Source organism: Helianthus annuus, chromosome 10, assembly GCF_002127325.2.
Source record: "Helianthus annuus cultivar XRQ/B chromosome 10, HanXRQr2.0-SUNRISE, whole genome shotgun sequence".
NCBI classification, from domain to species: domain Eukaryota; kingdom Viridiplantae; phylum Streptophyta; class Magnoliopsida; order Asterales; family Asteraceae; genus Helianthus; species Helianthus annuus.
This window is the reverse complement of record NC_035442.2, coordinates 155,958,288-155,983,631: the sequence shown is the minus strand read 5'-3', so window position 1 is coordinate 155,983,631 and position 25,344 is coordinate 155,958,288. Positions and strand designations below refer to the sequence as shown.

The following is a 25,344-nucleotide window of genomic DNA, read 5'->3' as shown; positions in this document are numbered from 1 at the left end:
TTTATACCAAAGATTGTCGAGTTTATTATGATAAAACACATTCTTATATTCATTATAATTTATTTTTGATGATCAAACTGATTGCATGTCATCTACATTACCATTTAAGCTATTTTTCGCAAAAACGATTTCTGTTGACTTTTTAGAAACAACTTTGACTCGACAAATAGCATGCTTAGAGTGGGAATCAGAGAATACCCTTTTGAGGGTTTGTTTCCCACATAAATACCAACATTTAAGTGGTTTCAATTTGAGAAATGACAGAGCCAAACTCGTTTAATCGAAAAGTCAAACTATATGAACGACGGTTTGACTTTTAACTAATAATCAAAGCAAGAACGAATTATAGACTGATATGAAAGCTTACAAAGGTCCTAATGAAGCTTAGTTAACACTTAGAGGTTGCCTTGTCGATCAGATTGCTCCTGGAAAGCTTGGAGAGTTCTTGCAAGTTGTGAGAGTTCTTGTTTACAATACAAGTGCTCAATAAAATGAATGAATGATCTGTTTTATGGAGGAATTCAGATGATATAGAGAGCTCACAGTAGCCTAGGCATGCAAGCACTCTTATTGGTGAAATTTGGAGGTGCTAGCAGCTGGTTTCCACTCAAAATTCGGGCCAAAACAGTCAATTTCGCGAGTTCTGCATCTGGGCACAGGGTCGCGGCCCGCTTAGGCCTGTCCAGGCGGGTCGCCTGGCCTGCTGATCAGCCAAACATCTTTCAAACTTGGCAGCTTTGGTCCATGTCCTTGCACGCGATGTTTCGGCTACTGATTTTGACTCGTAAACCCCCAAACTTGGTTTTTAAGAACCTTGGGACATTTACCAACATGGTAATGTCCTCGGATAACTTTGCGCTCAACCGAAAAGCCATGAAATTCGACGTTGACGCTTTTAACCCCTCAAGTACGGTTTTGGCCATAACTTTCTCATACGATAACGAAACTTCATGAAATTTTTACCACACATTCTAATGAGTATATTTTAGCATTACAAAGCTTCGGGTCTGCCAAAAGTTCACTCAGAGGTATAAATTAAACATGTTGACACTTTTAGCCCCTATAGTTTGTAATTCCTCACTTTTGTGCAATTTCCGCTTCGTATGATCCATGATCCATCCGTTTAAGGTTATAAACATTATGTAGGGTTATCATAGAGTCTATTTATCCATTGTTGACACTTTAGACCCTTACGTTCCATAGTTTTCATCGTTTGTCGATTTTAGTCCCTCTAAAGTTTGTTTTCACATACCGGAACTTTATGACACGTGTCAATACATTATTGGACGTAAATTTTCGAGGTGTTACACCAACACGGCCCCGTGCTGCACATTCTGCAAGAATCGCCCAGTTCAGGTAACTGGACACGGGCCGTGTTCACTGAACACGCCCCCGTGTCTAGGGCTTCTGTTTCTTTTTACTAATTTTTGTCACTGGCACCTGAACACGGGGCTGTGCCCGGTCACCACGGGGCCGTCTCGAGAGCCAGTAACATAAAATTTTGCTTTTAACAAAATTTTACACATTCAATCAACCTAAAAACTTATTTTTGGGACACATTGAGGACAATGTGTATTTTAAGTGTGGGGGGATGCTAAAACCTTGAATCTTGTAAGTCCTAATAACAAGCCTTACACAAAACTCTATTGGAACCGCTAATCACCCCAAATTTTTTTCAAAAATTTTTCATTTTTTTTACTTGTCCAAGTTTAAGTTGGGAATTCAAGTTCTAACAAGGATATATTTTTACAAGATTACAACCGATAGCGTCGTGATAAAAAGAACCAACATAAGAAAATTATGAAACGGCATGACAAGCTTAGTTAAAATTTGATTATATATACTTGATCACATAAAAACAACCCTTTCCCATAAAAGTGAGTTTTGAGCCTTTATCGAGCATACAAATACATATCTTTACACTAAATGCTCATTTTTCGTTTCTTGTGTGAATAGCCGCTTGGTTCGTACAACTCTAGAACTTGCCACAACAATACATTCCCGGTCCTTACCAACTTAAACCCAAGTAAGTAAATGATGGAGGCATTAGGACTAACCCTTTTTCTTTCTACACCATTATTTTTCATTTTTTTTTACCACCTACCCAAAATCCCCCTAGTTAACCCCTTTGAGCCTAAACTTTTTCATTTCTTAACCCAAAACAATCACCCATTTTACCCACCTAAACCTTATTATTTTTTTAACCTTTTCTTTTAGTAACAACGTTCGGTTTTCTCATGACTTGAAAATATATATATATATATGTATGTATGTATTTTGATGAAACTAAATAAACAAACAAGTCCATCAAAAATAAATTTGTTTGAAACAAATGGTTAATCAAAATAAAATAAAGATGTGAAAAATAAAAAAGTCTTTCAAAAAACCAACGTTTGTTACGCCTTTCGCCCTTTTACTAACCACTAACCCAACCACCCACCTTTAGCCCAAGCCTAACCCTTCACCCAAAAAGTCCTCTTGATATTTACAAACGTATATAGCTAAAAAGGAGGAGGATTGATTGCTTGGCAAGCCTATGGTAGGAGTAAGTTCCATGCCGCTCTCGAGTGATTCACTAAAAATACACCTTCGGCCGAGTGTTGAGTGATCCCCCGTGAGGTATGTGAACTTGTATATAAATGGAATTTTAAAAAGATATGTTATGCCCTAATAAGTAATTTATCTTATGAAACGTTTTTAATAAATCATGACGAATAGGATTGTAAATAAATAAAAATAAAACCTAAATAAAGAATCTTGGAAATCCCGACACTCTATGACAAGTCCAAAAACCTCTTTTCTACCCATTCCATTTGGGAGTGAAAAAGCCACATTATAAAGAGTTTTGCTTGAGGACAAGCAAAGATTCAAATGTGGGGGTATTTGATGTGCACAAAATGCAACATATAAATTACATCAATTGTGGCATAAAACTAACCCCTTTTTAGTACTAATGTTGTAAAAAGTGTGCTTTTATCTTCCTTTTGTATTTTCAGGATTAAATGAGCTCAAATAAACCAAAGAAGCAAAAAGACAGCTAAATCTAACATAAATACAAGAAAAGGAACAAAAGTGGCATGCCCGACCTCCCGACAGCATCTTCCCAAGCAAAACAAAGAAGACAGAAGACTGAACACGCCCCGTGCTCAGTGAGCACGGGGGCGTGCCCAGGTGTCAGCAGAAAAGACAAAGTCATAGAAGCTTCTGTTGCCCACCACGGGGCCGTGCTCAGCGGACACGGGGGCGTGGTCAACTTCCTGCAGACGCATTTAATGTAATTGCGAATTGCAATTAATGAAGAGAGAGACGCGGATGGACACGGGGACGTGCCCAGACTTCTGTTCAGCCTATAAATAGGAGTGCTTGGAGCCATTGCAACTCATCCCTTGGCACACCACCTCTCTCACACTTCATCCACCACCCACCACCATCACAACACCATCATCCACCACCATCATCCATTGTCCATCATAGAGTGTGTGAGTCGTCTCGGGATCCAAGATTGATCGTAAGAGTTCTTGACAATCAAGGCCATGTTTGCCTAAGTCTCTTACATCACTTGGTGAAGACAAGTGTTTAGTGTAATACTTTTTATTTTTAATCTTTTGCACTTTTTAATTGGTTTTGTATTAATGACTTTAATAACTAGTTGCTTATGTTGAAGGTGATTCTTCCTTATCGTTTGTCCGTGGTGTCTTGGCATTATTTTACTGTCTATATAAAATAAAAGATTTTCACCATTCATATCTCCACGGTCTATATGGAGGTATGTTGGCTACCTGGTCGGGGGTTAAGGGAACGGTTTGGTAAGGGTCTTGCCTTTGTTCAGCGTTTAGAGGTCCTGCAAGGGACCTGGGTCAAATTTAGTAGGACCTCCTTCAATACCCAAAGGTATTGGATGGCGGGGGTCCAAACTCTTTGACCCCCTCATAAGTTAAACTACTATTAAAACTTTAACCCGGCTACTTAGGACTGTATCCCTGCTGACTCAGACTACTTAGCCGAGGGTAACGTCGCCTTCAAAAGAGGGGCCTACCACATTATGCATTAATAACTTAATTAATTATCTTTCAATAATCCGACCCTTTAGGATTGTATCCTTGCTGACTCAAACTACTGGGTTGAGGGTAACGTCGCCTTCAAAAGAGGGGCCTACTACAATAACTAAGATAATCTCTTAAACAAGTGCAAAAGTGCAAAAATAATCAAAGGTTACACTACACACGAGTCGGATCCAAGTGATTCATCATGTCTATCTGTTTTATTTTTATTTTATTTTCCAGCATTTTAGTTAATTTTATTTTCTTAGTTTAAAAACCTTTTTCTAACATTTTGATTGATTAGACGTTGAGGATAAACCGGTACTAAAAGCTCTTGTGTCCTTGGACGACCTCGGTATCTTACCAACACTATACTACGTCCACGATGGGTGCACTTGCCCATATGTGTGTTTAGTGTTAGTAAATATCGTGTTTTATAAATTTAAAACTTGGCTAAAAAGTGTAAAAAGGGCTTAAAATATATACCTAATTTATATTACACCTAGCGCACATCAATGCACGAAGCACTGTTGAATCAAGAATTGAATGTGATCCGATATACATTTGCAGGCATAGAGTAAGTAAAATAGTTATATCAACTAAGAAACATCTAAAATATATACACACAACAAATATTAATTATTTATTTTTTTCCTGGCAGAGATGAATTTTACCAATCAAAAACTGAGGTTGCCACATACAAAGCTATATTTGAAAGCTTCTATAGGGGTCAATGTAGCATCGAACGGAATAGATGCATTTGTGGATGTTCTAAACGTTGAAGAGAAGAAGAGGGATAGAAAATCATCACCCTACAGACTCGTCTTGTTTGGCATAATGATGGTATGTTTTCATAAACATTTTTGCATTTGAAATTATAACAGTAAATGCATATTCAATGATTTCGCATACTATTTATAGCTAAATCGCATGTGGTATAGAAGAAAGTATTCCTGTGAAAACAAAAAACAACATTTCTCATACTGTTGTAATTTCGCATGTGGTATACATACTATTCGCATGTGAAGAAAATCCATTGTTTGCATAACTTTTAATACAATACTTAACTTTTATTCTAATTACATAACATACAGCCGGATATCTTTTACGACGAGAAGAAATACACAGACAACCAACGACTAAACATATTTGCCTCAAATTTTGAAGACATATTACTGAAATATGAGGTAAAAAAACATGATTCAGTTGACCTGGTATTTATTCCGGTACTTCAAGGTGACCACTTCTATGTCTTGTGCTTTCACTTAAAAACCGGCAAAATTGAGCTGATTGACAATTCAGCAGCTAAACAAGAGTTTAAGGAAAGATACAAGGGGCTACCAGACACACTGGTAATACAAAAACTTTTTCATATAAATGTTATATATTATGTAAAAGCTACTAACACAATGTTGCTATGTTACAGAGAAGGATATTGGTTTTATACCTACAAAAGGCTTTAAAACCAACACCGGCTATAGAAGAACTTGCAACCTCAGTTATAGAAAGAAAAGAGATGGATTGGAGGACGAAGAATAACGGCGTAGACTGTGGAGTGTTTACGATGCGTCACATGGAAACATACAAATGAGACAAAATACCATGAGTGACTGGATTTGTGAAAGAAGATGAAGTAAACAACAGATAGAATTCACAACTTCATCTCCTAAGGCACAGATATCTCAGTAAAATCATTCTATCTGATCACAATATGCATCGTCAACTAATAATTAAAAGGGCAAATGCTTTCGATAAAAGGCCAGACAAAGAAAGGTATATGAAAGATTTGGATAAGATAATCCCAGAAAGGATGAGTAGATATTTTGGAAAGCCAAAATAAACTTGTTTGATGTTGGATTTATGTTAAATATTTAGACTTGTTATTGTTTTTAATTTCGCATATATTAGTGTTTTTAATTTCGCATTAGTATTTTTAATTTCGCATATATTATGTTTATAATCGCAAGCTTGACATTGAATTATTAAAATTTGCAATAAAAAGGTGAATATAAACGTGCGAAATACAGAATCCATTCCATAACACAACATGCGAATTTATTGAAAAATGCAAAACTTGGATATTTTATTAAAACAAAGCACTAAAATAAACAAAAGTTCATTCAAAAGATGAAAGAAACTTCATTTTCATCTTCATCGAGCATCTTAAGACAGTTATTGCATCGGCCAACTCTTTCAACTGTTTCTCATCCCTCTCACCCAAATCCACCATAAACATAACAACAATTTCTTTAAGACTACTCACTTGCATCTGAGATAGCAAGTTCAGAATTTCTTGTCTTCTCTTCATGTTTTCTGTTACACGAGATATGTTGGCCTCCAACATCTCTTGACATGATCGATCCTCTTGAATTTGTTGCTGAATCCTTTTCATCAAAGCCTGCTTGATACTTGGTTCAGAAGAAGAGGAAGTTGGTAGATCTGCCATTTTTAATAGGATGTTTGAAATAGTGATAAAAATATAAAATATATAATAAAAGAAAAATTATTGATATGAATTATTGAAATCAATTATTGAACTGAATTATTTGATTTCAATTATTGAACTGAATTATCAAAAACACACTGTGCGAAAATAAAAATAATTAATAGCTATATTTGATTGTGTGCGAAATCTAGAACATAAACATGCGAAATTAAATGTTAAAATTCATTGTGTGCGAAATGTCTAACTTAAACATGCGAAATTATACAAACAATAATTAAATGGACGGTTACAATGAAAAAATCTTCAAATCAAATAAAACCCAGAACTCAACCTACTAAACCTATTATGAAAAACCAAAAACAAAACATCCTAAATGACGAATCCAGCATTTTCGGAAATCACGAATCTGGGTTCTGTCAGGAATTAATCAAAAACCCTACAAATCGAATTGATACGAACAATAATTAAATGGACAGTTACGAAACGAACTCCATATCTGCTTCCTAGTTGACGGAATTCCCTGATTAGCCCTCAGATGTTCGAATAGAATGTCTGATATACCCTTATTTAATTAAATTGAAACAGGACACGTGTATGGCTATGGGTAGCGCGTACATAATGTACGATAAGGAGATTTGTACCATACTCTTTACCTATATATATATATATATATATCACGAAGGACGATAAATAGTAACTTTATTTTTAAAATATTATATAACCTTTTATTATTTTTTAGTTAATATATTATAATAATTTATTATTAAAATATACACGGATATATTAAAAAACTTTATTACTTAGTTTTTTATTATATAAACATTTATAGGTCAATTGTATATTTCCTTTTATAAAACTTCTTAATTGCATATTTACCTAATTTAAAATTAGAGTAAAATGCCCGGATAGTCTCTGTGGTTTGTTAAAATTTCACCTTTAGTCCCCAACTTTATAAAATTACACTCATGCTCCCTGCAGTTTTCATAGTTAAGTCTCTGCGAAATTACTAAACTACCCTTGCTTATTAAAAAACAGTAACTAAAATTTTAATTAGAGTAAATTACGTTTTTGGCCCATGTGGTTATGTCAGTTTTACTATATTAGCCCAAAATAAGAATTTTTAACGTATCTGCCCCCATGATCCCTATATCTAACCATTTTGGCCCCTAATTCTAACCAAACCCCAACTCTAGTTAACTTCTTGGTCACATGGGTTGCACATGATGGGTAAAATTGTAATTTCCCCTCCCCCTTTATGACTTTATAAATAAAACCCAAATCTTGAACAAATCATCATCATCTATATCTCTTTTATTACTTTACAAAAACCCAGATCTGATTTCATAATTTGCACCGCCTGGTGAAGAACCGGCGACCGGAACTCAGACCGGTGGTGATCGTGTTGTTTAAGGGCTGGGTAGTGGTGCCTATGGCCGGAACTCGAACCACCACTCATCCCCCTCCATTGCAGAACTCGATTAGTCATCCCCCCTCCATTGTAGTAGATCTGAATGTGTTATATCAAAGATTTGGGATGTGATGTCAAAGTTTTGGTGGAGATTTGGGCGGAGATCTAGATCTAGTGATTGAGGGATTTTTTGTTCTTGGAGTATTAGTTATAATTGTAAGTTGTTTAATTTCTTCGATTGTTGCTGAGTTGATGACTTGTATTGCTTAGTTATTTTAATTGTTTCTGAATCGATGGCTATTAATTGCATTTTGATGATATTTCTTGATTTCTTGATCGGACTATTGATAATGTTCCAGATTAGTTGGTTGATTACTTCAATTGATGACTTTGAATAGCTTTTGATTGCATTTCTTGAATTCTTGATGAGGCTAGTGATTATGGTCTAGATTTGCCGTCTAAATACTTCAAAAGTTGCTGAATCGGTAACTTTCAATTGCAGTTCTGGGTTTGAAGATCTGAAAGTGGGTTTGAAGATGAAAGTGGGTTTGAAGATCTGGGTTTTAAGTTCTGGGTTTGAAAGTGGTTTGAAGATCTAATGTAGATGATAATTATTGTTTCTTTTATTTTTTATAAAGTCAGTAAAAGTAAAGGGGATGGGAAATTACAATTTTACCCATCATGTGCAACCCATGTGACCAAGAAATTAACCAGAGTTGGGGTTTGGTTAGAATTAGGGGCCAAAATGGTTAGATATAGGGACCATGGGGGTAGATACGTTAAAAATTCTTATTTGGGCTAATATAGTAAAACTGATATAACCACAGGGGCCAAAAACGTAATTTACTCTTTTAGTTAATAAATTGTTGATTGTTTGTGGGACCCACCCATTAATTAAATTCTGCCCTATGTTTTCACTCCATCAAACCCTACAACGATCTCTATTTTATGACCTGGAGAATGAAGCCAAGAGAGGATGAAGAAGGGTTTGTGAGGGTTGTTGCCGCCTCTCTTAGCCAATGATTTCGATCATCCTCTTTGAAATTCCAACAACCCTCTTTTACATATCTACATATACATATACATATGTATGTGTGAGGATAGATATAGAGAGAGACAAAAAAATATCTATGAAAACAACTATTTTTCTAGATCCCAAACCAAACCCTGCAACAATTATTCATCCATAACCACCTGCAATAATTAGTAGAGGTAATCCTCAAACCAAAACTACTACCGTCGTCTCCTCTCGAGGTTGGCACTACTAGTCCGGCTCCACCTCAGTCGTCTTCTATCCACGTCCCCAACCATCAAGGGCTACCAGACATCGCCAGTGCTGTGAAGGTTCACCAGAGATCGCTCGAAGAGGTGGTCGGATTCCCTTGACTCTCTCTATATGAAGAATGTGTGTCTGCGAAAAAGAATGTATGATATGAGGGCTAGCTTATAATGGGGTATTTAAATCCTTTAATTTGGGTATAGATTTTGATGGATTTTTGTGGGACTGGGTATTGGTGGTTTTATGGGATTTTGAGGGAAAAATCAAGAATATTTGGTTATTTTGGAGTGGTGATGATTGATGAAACAGAGGTGGTGGTTGATTTTGGGGTGGTGATGAAACAGGTGTGGCGGAGAAAGGATGATGGTGGGAGTGGTGGTTTAAAGACGTGGGTGGCCGATGATGGTTTAAGGAGGTGGTGGTTTTAGGAGGTTAGGTGTGGTGGTTTAAGACGAAGAAGTGGAAGGTGGGTCCCACTTTTTTCTATTTTTTAATATTTTGATTAATAAGTAAGGGTAGTTTAGTAATTTCGTATAGACTTAACTGTGATAACTAAGGGGCTGTTTGGTAGCCTCTGAATGATCATTAAGAGGCTACCTCTTAATTGAACCACTAAGAATTTTACCAATGAGAAGGAAGAAAAATGTGACATGTGATGATTTACCATTCAGAGGTTACCTCTTAACCATTCAGACTTGAGGTTACCTCTTATTTATTCAGAGGTTTAAACCATTAAGAGGTAGCATCTGAATGGTCATTAAGAGGCTACCAAACAACCCCTAACCCTCATCCACTTCAAGGACTATCTGAGTAACAATCAAGCAAACCACAGAGAGCATGAGTGTAATTTTTTAATGTTGGGGACTAAAGGTGGAACTTTAACAAACCACATGGACTATCCGGACATTTTACTCTTAAAATTAAAATTGCATATCTCCCATCTCTTAACTAATATAATTACAAATTTACCCATTTTAATTTATTTTATTAAAAATAAATTATATAATGACTATTTTACCTCTAACTTTACTAAAACTTAAAACAGTGCATGTTATCCATTTTTACTAGATTTTGTACTTTCAATTTTTCTAATTTTGGTTATGTTTCACTAGTTATTCTTTTTTTCTAGTTTTTGCGTCTTTAGTAAGTTATTTTTTTTTTCGTTTTTTTCATTATTGTCCGTTTATTCATTCGAAGAAATCTGGCAACACAATTGTAAATAACTTCAGTGAACTAACCAAAACGTATATATAAACATATATAATGATATGAATACATATATAATCGACCAAAATTTAAAGATTAAAAACAAATTTATATTTGCACCACAGATAAATAGTTTATTTTTACATAACATGAGTCACTAGGTGTTAAAAATTTGTGGTTTTACATTACGTTTTTTTTACGCCTCTAACCCCGCAACACTGGAAGCATGGTTTTACGTCTTCACCACGCAACGCAAGGACTTAAAACTAGTTATATAATTTACTTTAATTTTAATTAAATAATAAAATATATGTTTATTTATTAAAGATGTTGTGTTGATTTTGTTTTTTAGTGAAAAGGAAAGGTACCCCCACCAACTCCACCATTCCCCACATCTTTCTTCAAAAAGTTACCTAAAAATTTGTAAAAGAAAAAACTATATGTATACGCTTTCTTCACAATTGTGATTTAGGATGGTGGTAAGTGTCTTCAATTTTTTTTCAAAATTGTGATTTAGTATGGTGGTAAGTATCATCATTCTATTCATCAAGTGAAAAGATGCAGTTACACTAATTTTAAGATGTCTAAGAGGATTCATATTGGAGCCTTCATTTTCTTTTATATAATAACTTAAAATGTTGTTATTTTTTTTAAAAAACATCTCACATCCAATTCTCTTTCTCTATTTATTTTTTACTCACAAACAATTATTTTATTATTTGTTCTCTTTTCTACACACTCACAATATAAATACAGAGGGTTGAATGCAAACCTCTAAATATAGAGGTGTACTTTACTTTCTATATATTTTTCTCTATTATTGAGATTCCAATTTGATTATGTTTTTATTGTTTCCTCTAGTATTCTCTCTATATTATAAAGAATAGAGACTTCAATTTGAATGCTCTAAGAGTATGTTAATTTATCTTTAAAAAATTAATAAAAATATGCAAACTAAAACACTTGAAAATCGATTGCAATTTCTTACTGTGTAAACATATTACATATATGGGAACATTTCATAAAATAGTAATTAAATTTTAAGAGTATTCCAATTTGGTCACATATAAAAATTAATAATCCAATTAGATTATCTATATTTATCCACTATTAATTTGCAAATTTCTTTTCTTTCTACTTTTTATTATTCAATTTTTTACTACTTTGTATAGCTTTAGGTAGTGTTTGGTATGCAGGAATGAGAGGTGAAATGAAATGGATGATTACGAGGGAATGAAGAAAAGAGTGTTTGGTTGGTCAATGTAATGGAATCACCCATTCCAAAATGCATTTCATTCCCTCAAAATCATTCCTTCCACCCCCATGTTTTTTTCCATTCTATCCCCTCTTGCACCATTCATCAACAACACTACAATCCACCACCTCGCCACAACCCACCACCACCACCACCACCCACCACTGACGCCATCGCCGCCACCCGCCACCACCTCACCCCGACAGCCACCGCCTTCGCCGCCACCGTTATCACCCACAGCTGCGACCAACCGCTAACGACACTCGCCGCCACCGCCGCCCACCACCATCGTTAACGCCACCACCGCCGCCGCCACCACCAACCGCCGCCGCCGCCGCCACCAACCGCCACCTCTGCTGCCACCCACCACCAACGACCACCTTGCCACCACCACCACTCGTTGTCGTCGCAGCCGCACCGCCACTCGCCACCACCACCACCACCCATCGCCGCCGCCGACACTCACCACCGCCACCTATAACCACCCACAATCATTACCACCGACCACCACCACCACCACCGCCACCACTCACCGCTGATTTTATTACTCTGTTTTTCTTGCCTACCAAACAATACACAATAATAACTCATTCCATTCACACATGGTAACCAAACAAGACATGGAATGGTAATGATCCATTACATTCCCTCGTCCATTCCATTACCTCGTCCATTTCATTTCTTCGTTCATTCCTTTACCCCATACCAAACAGACCCTTAGTACAAGTTGGTTAAGCATTAATTTGGTTGCCATCTTCTCATCTCACTTTCTCTGTTAGTTCTCTCATTCCTTTTGATAGAAATGAATAAATTTAGGAGAATGTTTAGCGTTTTGGTATAAATTTTGAGAGTTAACATAATGTAACGTGTATGTATAGTTCAACATTTTTATGTTTATTTTTTCCGGTTTAGCAGTCCCGTCCCAACACACGGGTCATTAGTCAAGTTAGTTGTCATTTTCTGTGTTTTACGTTTCAGTCTAATTTTTGTGATTAACACGACGTGACACGTCTTTTTAATTCTACTTTGTGTATGATTGACCGATCCCAACGTAGCACGCACGGGTCTTATATATACTAGTTTATTTTAATGTTCGAGTCTAATATATTTTACCTTAATAGCATGTCACTAAATCTACATGGTAATTATTTTATTTTACCTTTTTATTAAATGATAACATTCTTAAAAAATGCTAACATGGGCTCAAAATTTAAGAAAAAAATTGAAAAACTGTGAAAAACAAATTGAGATTGCAAAAAATTAAAAAAACTTTCTAAAATTGTAAAAGACAAAAAAAACCGCATAAATATTAAAAAATTGCGATAAATTTTAAAAGAATTTTAAAAAATTGCAAAATCTTTTTTAAAAGTAACGAAAAAAATTAAAAAACTTTAAAAATTGAAAAAAGTAAAAAAATAAAAAAAATAAAAAATGTGAAAGTTCTAGTTTTTTTTACTTTTTTGAGTAAACTGTAATTTGTGTCCGTAAGGTAAGTGGGCGGTGTCCACTTGAGTCCCTCTTTTTCAAATTTCGTTTCCTAAATCCTTATCTTTTAAAAAGTACTACATATTGAGTTCCCCGAGCAAACGTCCGTCCATGTAAACCAAGCGCTACATGTTGCAGAGTTTCATAGCCATCAACTTCATTATGGTTAGAGCACCGCTAGCACAATATAAAGTAAAGAACAAACAAAAGCAAAAGAGTAAATTACAAGTTTTGTTATTTATGTTAACACTGTTTTGCAAGCGGTGTCCTTTAGTGCAAAATTTGACAAGTTCTGTACTTAATGTTTCAAAATCTTGCACGTTATATCCTTTAGGTCAAACCCAATTAAATTTTTCTGTTAAGTTATGTCATGTGCAAAGCACATGAGAGTACTAGTATAATTTTACCTATGTAATTGAAAAAAATAAAAATCTATATATATTAATAAATGAGATGATGTGGGCTATGTGTCCTTGAATGGTAAAGCCATTTTGATGATGTGGCAACCATTGCTTTAGTGTACTTTGATTTTGGGAGGGAATTCTCTATAAACAAACCAAGTTTCACAAAACACAAACCAAAAAAGCAAACAAACGCGGGATCCGGAATTGAATGGGGCAGTTTTCGGGTTATCCGAATAACACATATTGAATTCGGATCCTTTAAATTGATTTCACACAATTATTTTAGTTAACCTTCTTCTTGAATCATCTTCTTTCTCTCTCTGTTCTCTCTCTTCTACCTAATATATTCCATTACAAACCCTAACTCCGATCATCAAAATACTATAGCCGATCATCCTTTTAAGTGACGAATCTTTCAAGAATCATAGGTAAATGTACTGTTTATATGTTTTTAGATCTTATATGATTTTTTGTTGTGCAAAACCCTTTCCGGCGATCTTAATGTTTATTGTTGTTATATTTTTGTAGATCATTCCACAAAATCTTTCAAGTTATGGTTAGAGCACCGCTAGCACAATATAAAGTAAAGAACAAACAAAAGCAAAAGAGTAAATGGAATGGATGATTACTATAGCCGGTCATCCTTTTTAGTGACGAATCTTTCAAGAATCATAGGTAAATGTACTGCTTATATGTTTTTAGATCTTATATGAAAATGTTTTTGTGCAAAACCCTTTCGGCAGATCTTAATGTTTATTGTTGTTATTTTTTTGTAGATCATTCCACAAAATTTGCAGGTATGTAATCTATATTAGATTTGTATTTATCGTAAATGTTTAATTTCATATTTTTATGATTTTTTTTTTTGTAGATCAAACATGTTACAGGTAAGTTTAATCAAGAATCCATGAAAACATCTAATTTAAAAGTACATGATTAAGGTTAAATTCTGTTTATTTATGTTGTTCGATTTTCAATTTAATCAAGCAAAACTAGCAAAACTTTAGTCTTTGATGTTGAAAACCGTTTTCGGAGTTTGTAATGTTTGTTCTTTTTCTTATTTTACTCAAGCAAAATTTAATTCTTTGATTTTTCTTTTTTTTTCGTTGTTTGTTGTTGATGATGATTTTGCATTATCCGATTCCAATCATATGAAGTGATATTTTGTTGATGTTTTGATTGTGTTCTCATGTTACTCATATTTTTTTAATAGCTTTTTAGTTTGTTGTTGATGATCATAAGTTTTCTTAAAAATACAAATTTTTTTGATGATTTTTTTTTCGCTGTTTGTTGTTGATGATGATTTTGCATTATTCGATTCCAATCATATGAAATACTTTGTTTATGTGTTCATTTTGTTCTAATGTTTTGTTTTTGGAATATTTAATGTGTTTCTAAAAATAAATTGTTTTTAAATTTTGTTGAAACCGTTTACTTTTTATTTTTGGCAATATTGATTGTTTTGCTATAAATACTTTACCGTTATATTTTTTAAAAAACCTTGATATATAATTTTCAGATATGGATCCCTTGCACAACAGTCCTTCATTTTTAAAGCTTATTGAGGAAGATGACCCTATATTTTTGGTACGTTTATTTGTATTCTAATTACTAATCATATTTTAAGTAAACTGACATTTGTCTTTTTTTTTATTTTGTTTTAAACTCATAGCAAATACCTAATGACTTTGCTTCAATGATTTGGGGAGACCAACCACCTTACAATGATTCAGTTAAGATTGTTGATGGTAACAAGTTATGGTTTGTAAGAGTGAAAAAAACTGATGTGAGCCCTGTTCTTGCTGATGGCTTCACCAAAGTTGTTCGGGATAGTTGTATAAGAAAAGAGGACTACCTTATGTTTCAGTCATATGGACCATCATCATTCTTTCTAATGGTGTTTAAATCATTTGTTCATAAAAACTGCTTTATATCCAAGATCACTCCTTACGAAGATGTTATTGTAAGTAGTATCTTATACAATAATTATGATGAATAATGTTTTATTTCTGTATATTGATATTTAAATTAATTCTTATTACTAATTATCACATCCTATGCAAGTCATGGCTGATGAATTTTGGAGGCAATTTTATGGTAAAAATTTCAAAGGTGGTCAGTCAACTCTTTATTTATGAGATAGATTTTGGAACGTTAAAATCGACGGATTAACGGACAACTGTGTTTTTACTCATGGATGTTCTGAGATGATAAGCGATCTTGCCTTAGGCAGGCGATCTACCTTTGTCTTTTCACTGCATGGAAATAAAATTTTCGAGCTTTCAGTCTTTAATCATCAAACCGGTACTCAAACTACAACAGGGTTGAGTTAGTTGTTTTGGATGACTCAATCTATGGTGATGATGGTGATGATTTTCTTATTGCGGTTAGAATTATACATCTGCACTATTATTTAGTTATTAACGCGAGCTTACAAGTTGATATTGAATTTAACACATTGTTATTTTTGATATTTTTTTGTAGTCCGAACATAAGGAGAAGTGTAGTAGTGCTGGAACTGACTTTCAAGAAGGTGTTGTTGTGGAATGTGAAGACGACAAATTTCAGTTGGCAAGTTTTGAAGCTGTGTTCAATGTAATTCCCTATATTTTAATCAAATTTATTAAAACTTATTATAAATATCTTTTTTTTATTGTATTTATACATTTTATTTGTTTATTTTTAAATGTGTAGGATATTGATGATTCCAAGTTTGATAACTTTTTCTCATCTCTACTTGAAGTGAAAGACCTTAAGAAGAAGGTAATTTTTTGTCATTTTTATGTTTTTTTTTATATTTTAGTAAATTCAATTATTATTCTTATTATATTGTTAAACAGTTTTAGTCAATTTTTCTTTTCTTACTTTATTAAATTTAATAATTATTGGTACTATATTGTTAAACAATTATTTTTGTTATACGTAGTTCAAAGATGATTGGGATACAAAAACTGAACCGCAAGACAAAGCAAGTGTTGTTTGTGATGAAGATTTAACTTTAAAGGTTTATGTTCATTTAATAATTTATATGAGTTTGTAATTAAGTGAATTATTTTACGTTTATTTTTTCATTTTCAAAGGATAATGTTCTATCTTTCGTAGGATGATCCCAAGGCGAAAACAATTGTTGTTGTTGATAAAAATCTAAGTTTAAAGGTTTTTTTTTTCAGTTGCTTCATTATATTTTTCAGAATTTAAGTGTATTTCTTTACATTTTTTAATATATATGTTTCCCTTTTTCAGGACAAAAGCAAGTTTGAGACGGATCTGGACAAATTTTTGATACCTGAGAATAAGTCCCATGTATATCTACTTACTTAAGTATTATATAATACAATTTATTAATTCATTGTATATTAATTTTTTTATTCTTTTTTGTTATTTAGGTTGATCCTACAGGGAAAACAAATGTTCTTTTTTCTGAACCGAGTCTGTGCTCCACAGTTGTTTCTGATGTGAGTTATGTTGATTCTATATGTTTTCCAATAATGGTAGTTACTTATGTATTTTTTTACCTGTTTAGGCCATTCCGAAATATACAGTTGATGTTGGTCAAAGTGTTTTGCCGAGAAAGAGGAAGGTTTAGTATCATATATAACTTTTTTTACTTTTAAATTTATATCTTTTAAAAAACAAATAATTATTATTTATTTCAACTTATTAGGCCACTCGGAAATGTAAACACAGTTACGATTGTGTCCGATGAGTCTCTTATCGCACATCGTACACGTTCAAAGTTTAGAAACAAAAATGAATCTGTTGTTGTTGATAAGATCACGGCTGCTGAAACCGCATCTGTTAGTCGTAAACGTTCTACATTGAAAAGGTCGAAGACAGTTGCAATCATTGAGTTCACTAAAGTTGCAGAAAACAGAATGGTATGTGTTTTCAGCGTTTTACCGTCTGCTATAGATTACTTTGACAATTATTTGTTTTGTGTCTTTCAGCGTTTACCGTCTGCTGTTTCCGAGGATTTGTGTCTTTCTATTCACAACCTCCGTGATGTTTCGCTCCAAAACCTTAGATGTGAGGTAACAAACATGAAGACTATAGCGGAAAAGAATGGAAATGGTTACATGTATGGTTTTTCCAAGTGGTCGGCTTTCTTGAAATCAAATCAAATCCACATCGGCGCTACTCTTTTCTTTAAATATGTCAAGGCTTCGCAGCTTTTGATTTTGACCAAGTTGTTCACAAGACGACAAAGAAAAGAGGCCGTGCGTGACTGTTTTCATTTGTGGTTGTTAGTAGGTTTTGTATATGTTTTGGTGATGTGTTGGTTATTAGTTAATAGTCGGTTGACAATTGGTTGCATATTTTGTGATTGGTCTTAGTATGGTCCAAGTCTGATGTTAGTTATTTTGTTGTTTGGACAATTAGTACTTAAACACATCTCTTTTGTAAGAAAGTTAACAACTTTTTTTATGTTTTAATTTTCAACATATTTTTGGTACTACTCTTTTTTGACAATTTTGTTATTTAATATCCATGCATCGAACCAAACATCCGAACCTCTAAATGTATTAATTTAATACCAATATAAAATTGTTTTCAATCTGAATGTTAGTTTGTTATATTTTGAGAAAAATAGAAAAATTTAACATCTTATAGATGTGAAAACATAACACACCCAATTGAATATCTTATTTATGTGAAAACATATTATAATTAGTTTGTTATATTGTTATATTATGAGAAAAATACAACAATTGAGATTACCTAAGCAGTTGATTTTTGAATTTTTTTTCACTTATTTTTTAGATGTATATCTTAGACAGAAAAACAATAACTTATTATTTAGATGTATTTTAGGAAACTTATACAAATTTATAACAATTAACAAAACAAAGATCATTTATTTATGTTAAATAATTTTGTCGATTTTTTCTATTCCTAATTTCAAAAGTTTTCTAAAGTAATACTTCCATTTATAATGCAACATCATAGAAAAGTAATTTTAGATAAATTTGTTTCTTTATTAATTCACAATCATATATAACTAAAATGGAAACTACAATATAATAACGTTATATTTCTGATGTAGATATTTTTTTTCATCATATTACATATAATATATAATATATATACTATATATAAATATATATAATATATATAATATATAATATAATGATCATTTGTTAAGTACTAATAAAACAATCCTTTTTTTATTGTCACAGTTTTCTATTTCAAAATGAGGTTTTTCTTTGATCAAAGTTGTTTTTTGCAGGTAAGTTTCACTTCTTATGTTTTTCATATTACAAAGAACATATATTTAATTATTTCCAGTATTAAATTTGGAAACATCTAACTTTTCTTAAACTGTAAATATTAAATACTATTGACAATTCAAACCTGTATTTTTATGTATATCTTTACACGATTATATTTTTTTATAAATATGTATTTATGTAAATTTATGTTATTCAATTATACACTTTCCTTACTCATCAAATTTTTACATAATTTTGTTTTTTATTTTTGTCGAATAAATTGTTTCTAAAAATATGATCTTAGAAATTTTCATATAAATTCTTTTTAATTTGTTCTTCATTCATAAATTTATTCCAAATAATAACTTTTCTTTTCCTTGAGTAACTGTTTGAAAGGTAAGGTATGGAAGAACAAGGTGAAATTACTTTTTTGAATGATATTGACGCTCTTAGTACAAACTACACTATCAAAGTGAAGATTATTAGTTTGTGGAGAAAGAAGATGAAAGGTAATGAAAGAGAGACATATCGTATCGATATGGTACTAATGGATGAGATGGTACAATATCTAACTAATTTTTTTTTCATCTTTTTTATTTTTATATGATTTAAAGTTGATATTAATATAATTTTTGCATGTTATTTTTTATTTATGTACAGGGTACCAAGATTCAAGCTTCTTGCTTACATAGGTTGTTTTCAAAATTTGAGAGACATCTTAATGTTGATGAATGCCTTATAATAAAAAGGCCACCTCTTGCTGCGAACACTGCATCTTTCAAAATTGTTCCTAACAATCAAAAGCTATCTTTTTATTACCATACATTTGTCGAAAAGTGCAGTAACTGGGATGGTCCACAGTTCGTTTTCGATTTTGTTGATTTCAAGGATGTTCTGTCACAGAGATACAAGGAGGGTACAACAATAGGTATTAGTGTTAATTCTTACAAAATCTTGATATTACAACATTTCTTGCACATTTAACTTATTATATTGTGTTTTTATTACATTAACATGTTTTATGTCTTAATCTTAGATTTCATCGGTTACGTTGTTGTTTGCTATAAAATTGAGGACACTAACAAAAAAAATGGTACTAAAGGAAAACGCCTCAACCTTAAGCTTCAAGATCTCGAGTAATACAATTTACATTTTTTTTCTATATAATTTATTAATTTTTCATAATTTTCTTAATATCAACTTAATTGCCTGTTTTCTTTTTTAGAAATGTTGAGGTTGATTTAACTCTTTGGGATAATTATGCCAAGGACATGAGTTCGTACATGGTTAGTCAAGATCGTGAAGCGCATGTTGTCATCGCTGTACATTTTGGTGTTGTTAAAACCTACAAAGGTATCTTATTCATTCTAATATTAACTTCATATAATATCATTATACAGATGATTTGTTTTTTATTTATGTTACTTAATAACAGGTAAATGGGGGATTTCTAATAATTTTGATGGTACACGGCTTTTTATTAACGACAATTTTGATCAGATGCTGACGTTCAAGGAAAAGTGAGCAAAAATATTATTTTTTAATTTTTATTATTGTATCAGCTATATTTTTATTTGTATGTTGTTTGTCATTTTATATTATTCTTTCTTGAATTAATTTTTTTAGGTTTATTGCAAAACTTGTTGCTTCGGCCGAGTCAAGTAGCCATGTTGGGTCGTTTGTGATATGTTCTGTTGAAGATGAATTTATGAACAATGATGTTTTTCACCAATTGCTTATATTGGCTCAATCATTCAGGTTATTTAAAACAATTCATATTTTATATTTTAACTACTAACAAAATGTTAATACGCTTTTATTTATCTATTATAACAGCCAAAAAAAGTTATTATTGTTGGAACTATTGTAGCAATTGTTTCTTATAAGATGTGGTATTATGATGGATGTAACTATTGCAAGTCCAAAGTTGAGCAAAACTTTGAAACTTACGATAGGGAGGATGGTACAAGTGATGTTAGAGATGAGAAGATGTACCAATGCTCAAACAAGGATTGTCCAGGAAAAGATGTTTTCCCGATGTCGAGGTAAATAACTGTTAGTCATACTTATGTTGTTGTTGATGCATATACTAACATTTTCTTTATTAAATTGTTTGTATTTTGTTGTTAACTATATGAATACGCTTTTAAGGTTTAAAATACCAATTCGGGTTCAAGATTCAACCGGTACGGTGACACTTACATTGTTTGATCACGAGGCGTTGAAGTTTGTTGGTAAAACCGCAAAGGAACTTATACAAATTCAGGACGAGGTAAATATAATACTTTCTTGCATTTTTTATAATATCTTTACATATATATCCTGACCATACATGTGATAATTTCAATATAGATACTCAAGACTAATGAGGTTCCAAGAGCATATCCTGTTGAGTTTGAGACCTTGCTTAACCTCAAGTGTGCTTTTGTTATTAGAGTAACATACTTTAATATTACAAATGCTGTTGAGAATTATGGTATATCAGTTGTTACCAATGATGTTGATATCTTGGATCAGCTAAACAAAAAATGGAAAATTGATCAAGTAAGGGATTTTTATATTAAATGTGTTTCACCTTTTTATTCTTTTAAATGATCCAAATAGAAATTGTATTATGATTTCTATTTTTTTTTTACAGATTGATGTCTCTGATTCGTTTGCTATGAGTCAGTCTGATTTCCAAGATGCTGGCGGTGAAACTGCAAAGGTTTAATGATATAAAATTATAAATAGTTTGTTTTTTCTTTTTTCTTTTTTTATAAGGATGGTGTTTCTTACACTGGAGATAACTCTACACCTGTTTCAAAGGATTCTGTTGCTGATTTGTATCAATCATCATCTGATTTGAAGCATAACCTTGGTGATGTTTATGCGATTGAAGACGGAATCGGATCGTCGGAAAGTAAACCTCGCATTAGTGGTGGTAGCATTTGTTCTGATGAAGCTATTGCCAATAATTGATAAACAAACTAAGTGATTATTACAATAACAAACATTTGGTTTTTTATGTTTGACAGTTTGCTTTGAATTTTGTTTTGATGGTTGTTTAAAACATTTATATGGTTTGCGGTTTTAATATGACATATTTAGTTATCTATTGTGTCTTTTGATTGTAAATGAAGTTTACTTATGTTTCTTATTGAATTAGAATACATTATTTGTTTACTAATATAATCATACGATTTAAAATAAATTCCCATTAAAAATTTTGATATTACTCTTACCATTTCTTTATTTAGCATAAAATTTAAAACATTAAATTTAGTTTATACAAATTCATAATTACACAAATTCGATTGTTTTATTAATTGATTTATAAAATTTCACACACTTTCTAAATTTAACACATTTCTATAATTAAGGTCATCAATCTCATGGTAACAAAACAGTTTGTTTATGTATCTAAGTTTTTCCCAATAAAAATCAAGCTATCTGCTGTTGATCGTGAAGCAAATCTACAAGGTACGTTTCTTAAAGTCTGTATGTTAATGAAACATATTAATGTATAACAAACTGTTATTATAACATCTTCATCACATTGTTGTTTATGTAACTAATCACCATGGATTATGTAACATGTTTTTAAACTAATAAGCATATATTATCACATGGTTGATAAGGTTTCGGTATGTGTTTTCATTTATGTTTTTGAAATAATCATATATTATCACATGGTTGATAAGAATATATTATCACAATTGATTTTATTTCATATATGTTTTTGAAGTAATCAGCATATATTATGACTGAAATTAAAAATTAATTTAATTAATTTAATAATTTATAATATATATATATATATATATATATATTCTTAATTGTTTTGTCTACGTTACATGTGTTTGTAGGTATTTAATATGGCTGAAAGTTCTTCCAGGTATTTTTTTTTTCTTTTTAATGTTATACTTTGTTGCGCATAATACCCATTAACAAGTTATATTTTATTAATATCTTTTATTTTTCGATCAGTATTAGAGAATCTTTCTTTTGTAGACACATGAATGGAGCGGACGAAGTTTTACTGGTATTTTCTAAATTCAGACATTTATTATACTTTGTTTTTGTTCTTATCATGAAATACAATTTAAAATTATCTTATGGTTTATAAATTAGAATTATAATTATAATTTATTTTGGATTCCTTGCTTTATCAGGCGATTCCTTCAGACGCTGCATCCAAATTGTGGGGTAACGATAAAGCACCCAAGAATGTTATGATACAAAGTCAAGATGGCCGAAAATTTAATGTTTCTTTAAGCGAAGCCAAAGGAAAACATTTCTTTTTCCATGGTTGGTCAAATGTTGTGAAACATTTACAACTCAAAAAAGGATGTTTGGTGCTCTTCAATCATGTCGATTTATCTATATTCAAAGTAACACATTTCATTGATGGTGTGTTTGAAAGCTCTTTCTGGACATCGCTGTTATCTACAACATCTAACTTTATTGTAAGATTAGTTTTTCTTTCATTTTATTTATGTTAATATATTTAGGTTTTATGAACTGATTACAAAAGTAATATTTTTATTATTTTTTTAATTATTTATACAGGTCATTCCTGATTCTATACTGCCCAATTTCTATGATTATACGTCGGATGATATAATTTCCATTATAGATGTGGGCAACAAAATATTTCACGTCAAGATCGAAACGCTTTTTGATAAAGTCGGTTTCTCCATTGGTATTGATGTTATTGTTAATTTGTTTAAATTGGAGGTCGTATGTTATTTAATATTCACAAGAGGTTTTGGAAATTATTTCCATTTAACAATTCTTAGAAAAAATGGTGTTGAAATTAATTATGCTGATGTACAAGTTGATGAGGTAGGTTTTGGAAATTATTTCCATTTAACAATTCTTGGAAAAAATGGTGTTGAAATTAATTATGCTGATGTACAAGTTGATGAGGTAAGTATACATTTGCTTGCTTCTTTATATATTTAATTACTATATTGTTATTCTAATAAATGTTGTATGTTATTTTCAGACTGTGGTTGCCCCTATTGATGCAGTTGAAGAGCCCGCTATTGATGAACAACAAAATGTTCGTGTTTATAAGTTTGTCGTATGGCTTCTAAAGATTTTGTAGGTTTGAATATTATTTTAGGAAGTACTATATATTAAAAATTACATATTTTTTATTCACATAGAAATACATTATTATTTTTATATTCTTCTTATTATTAATTTTATTTTAAAAACAATACAGCGACTGCCTGATAATGTTTCAAGGATGGCTAAACTTGGTGCTGATTTAAAACCTATGACCGTCAGACTTTTGCATCTGCCTGAACAAGAGGAGTTTACCAACGGTACCGGACGTGAAAAGAGAGGAGAAGGTTGGCGTTATGCGTTATGCAAATGGTCAAAATTCATGAAACGTGCTCGCATTAACGAGTGTGATACGGTTCACTTTTCTTTTGATGAAACTCATCAAGTCTTGAATGTTGAGTTGGTTGTACCTCACCAAAAAAAGAGTAGTGATTAGTTGTTTTACATTTAGGTTTTGGATATTTGGTTTTCGTATGATATACATTTACTTTGTTATGGTTAATAGTTTTTAAATGTTTATTCATACACCTTATTCATCATAGAATTTTTCGTTTATTAATATATATGTATATATTTTTTTGGTTAGAAAGATAGATTAACAACCCGTGAGTATTCACGGGTTATAACCTAGTGCATATATAAACCCAATAACTCTCTCTCTCTCTCTCTCTCTCTCTCAACACTCTCTCTCTTTAAATTCTCTGTTTCTCATTCAAGAATCAAATTCATCCCACCTTTCCTCTTTGCACACCTGAACTCAAACAAGTTTCATTACAATCTAAATCCATAGCTCAATTTAAAAAAATTAAACAATTTTAACACGTTTTCGAGCAATCAAACTCATCAATTCAATCAGAAAACACTGATAATTATTTTCCCTATGTCAATTTCTATTTACGAGCATTCAAACACTTCAAATCTAGACCGATAATCTAAACATGGTATAAACATCTTTAGAACATTTAATCAAAACCCTGTTATTAGATTTGACAAAAAAAAAAAAAACACTTTACATTTGAATTCTATCAAGGAGTTTCGATACGAACACCAACCACCACTGCACCAACCAAAACCCACCATCACTGCCCCCAAATCATCAACCACCACTACACCGACACGCACCGCCATATCCCCGTCGTTCACCCCCAAACCACCATCCCTCCGTTCACACTAGCGCCTCACACCACAGCCGAACACCCCCTGCCGACACACCACCAACATAGCCCCACCGTTCACCTCCCATACTTCATTGTCGAACACCACCATCCATCCGTTTACCACCATCCTTACTTTAATATAAGGATTAGTAAAACAAGGATTTTGCGTGCATTAATTTATATTTTTTAGTTTTTCTTTATGTTTACTTGGGTGTGCTGTTTGTCAAATTAACAAATTCTAGTATTCAGAAATGGTTACCTAGCTGGATCAGTGGTCTGTTTCTTAATCTCACTTATAAAATGATTCATGTCTGTTGTATTTTTTTAATTTGTTAAGAATGATTATGGATTGAGGCCACTGATTTTGGTTGTGCTATAATCATTTTAATAGTGCCTAAA

The 25,344-nt window shown here is 32.2% G+C and overlaps 1 protein-coding gene and 1 long non-coding RNA gene across 3 annotated transcripts; both read left to right on the top strand.

Annotated features, from left to right (window-relative positions):
* Positions 1-8,748: 8,748 nt before the first annotated feature.
* Positions 8,749-17,911, top strand: LOC118483188. Of its 2 annotated transcripts, none has more exons than XR_004869818.1 (15): positions 8,749-9,639; positions 14,052-14,198; positions 14,300-14,320; positions 15,043-15,110; positions 15,196-15,486; positions 15,588-15,909; positions 16,008-16,118; positions 16,218-16,286; positions 16,450-16,527; positions 16,626-16,679; positions 16,767-16,826; positions 16,910-16,978; positions 17,047-17,103; positions 17,188-17,401; positions 17,471-17,911. It is a non-coding gene; the product is annotated as an uncharacterized LOC118483188 (long non-coding RNA). The 2 variants fall into 2 exon arrangements; XR_004869819.1 differs by lacking the exon at positions 8,749-9,639 and adding an exon at positions 13,456-13,951.
* A 1,225-nt stretch (positions 17,912-19,136) lies between these two features.
* On the top strand, positions 19,137-21,694 carry LOC110883021 (replication protein A 70 kDa DNA-binding subunit E-like). The gene is made up of 11 exons (XM_035978367.1): positions 19,137-19,292; positions 19,394-19,661; positions 19,770-19,869; positions 19,959-20,086; positions 20,169-20,253; positions 20,360-20,453; positions 20,570-20,778; positions 20,885-21,005; positions 21,086-21,277; positions 21,372-21,440; positions 21,497-21,694. The coding sequence occupies exons 1-11, from the start codon at positions 19,137-19,139 to the stop codon at positions 21,692-21,694; spliced, it is 1,620 nt and encodes a 539-aa protein (XP_035834260.1).
* The last annotated feature ends 3,650 nt before the right edge of the window (positions 21,695-25,344 follow it).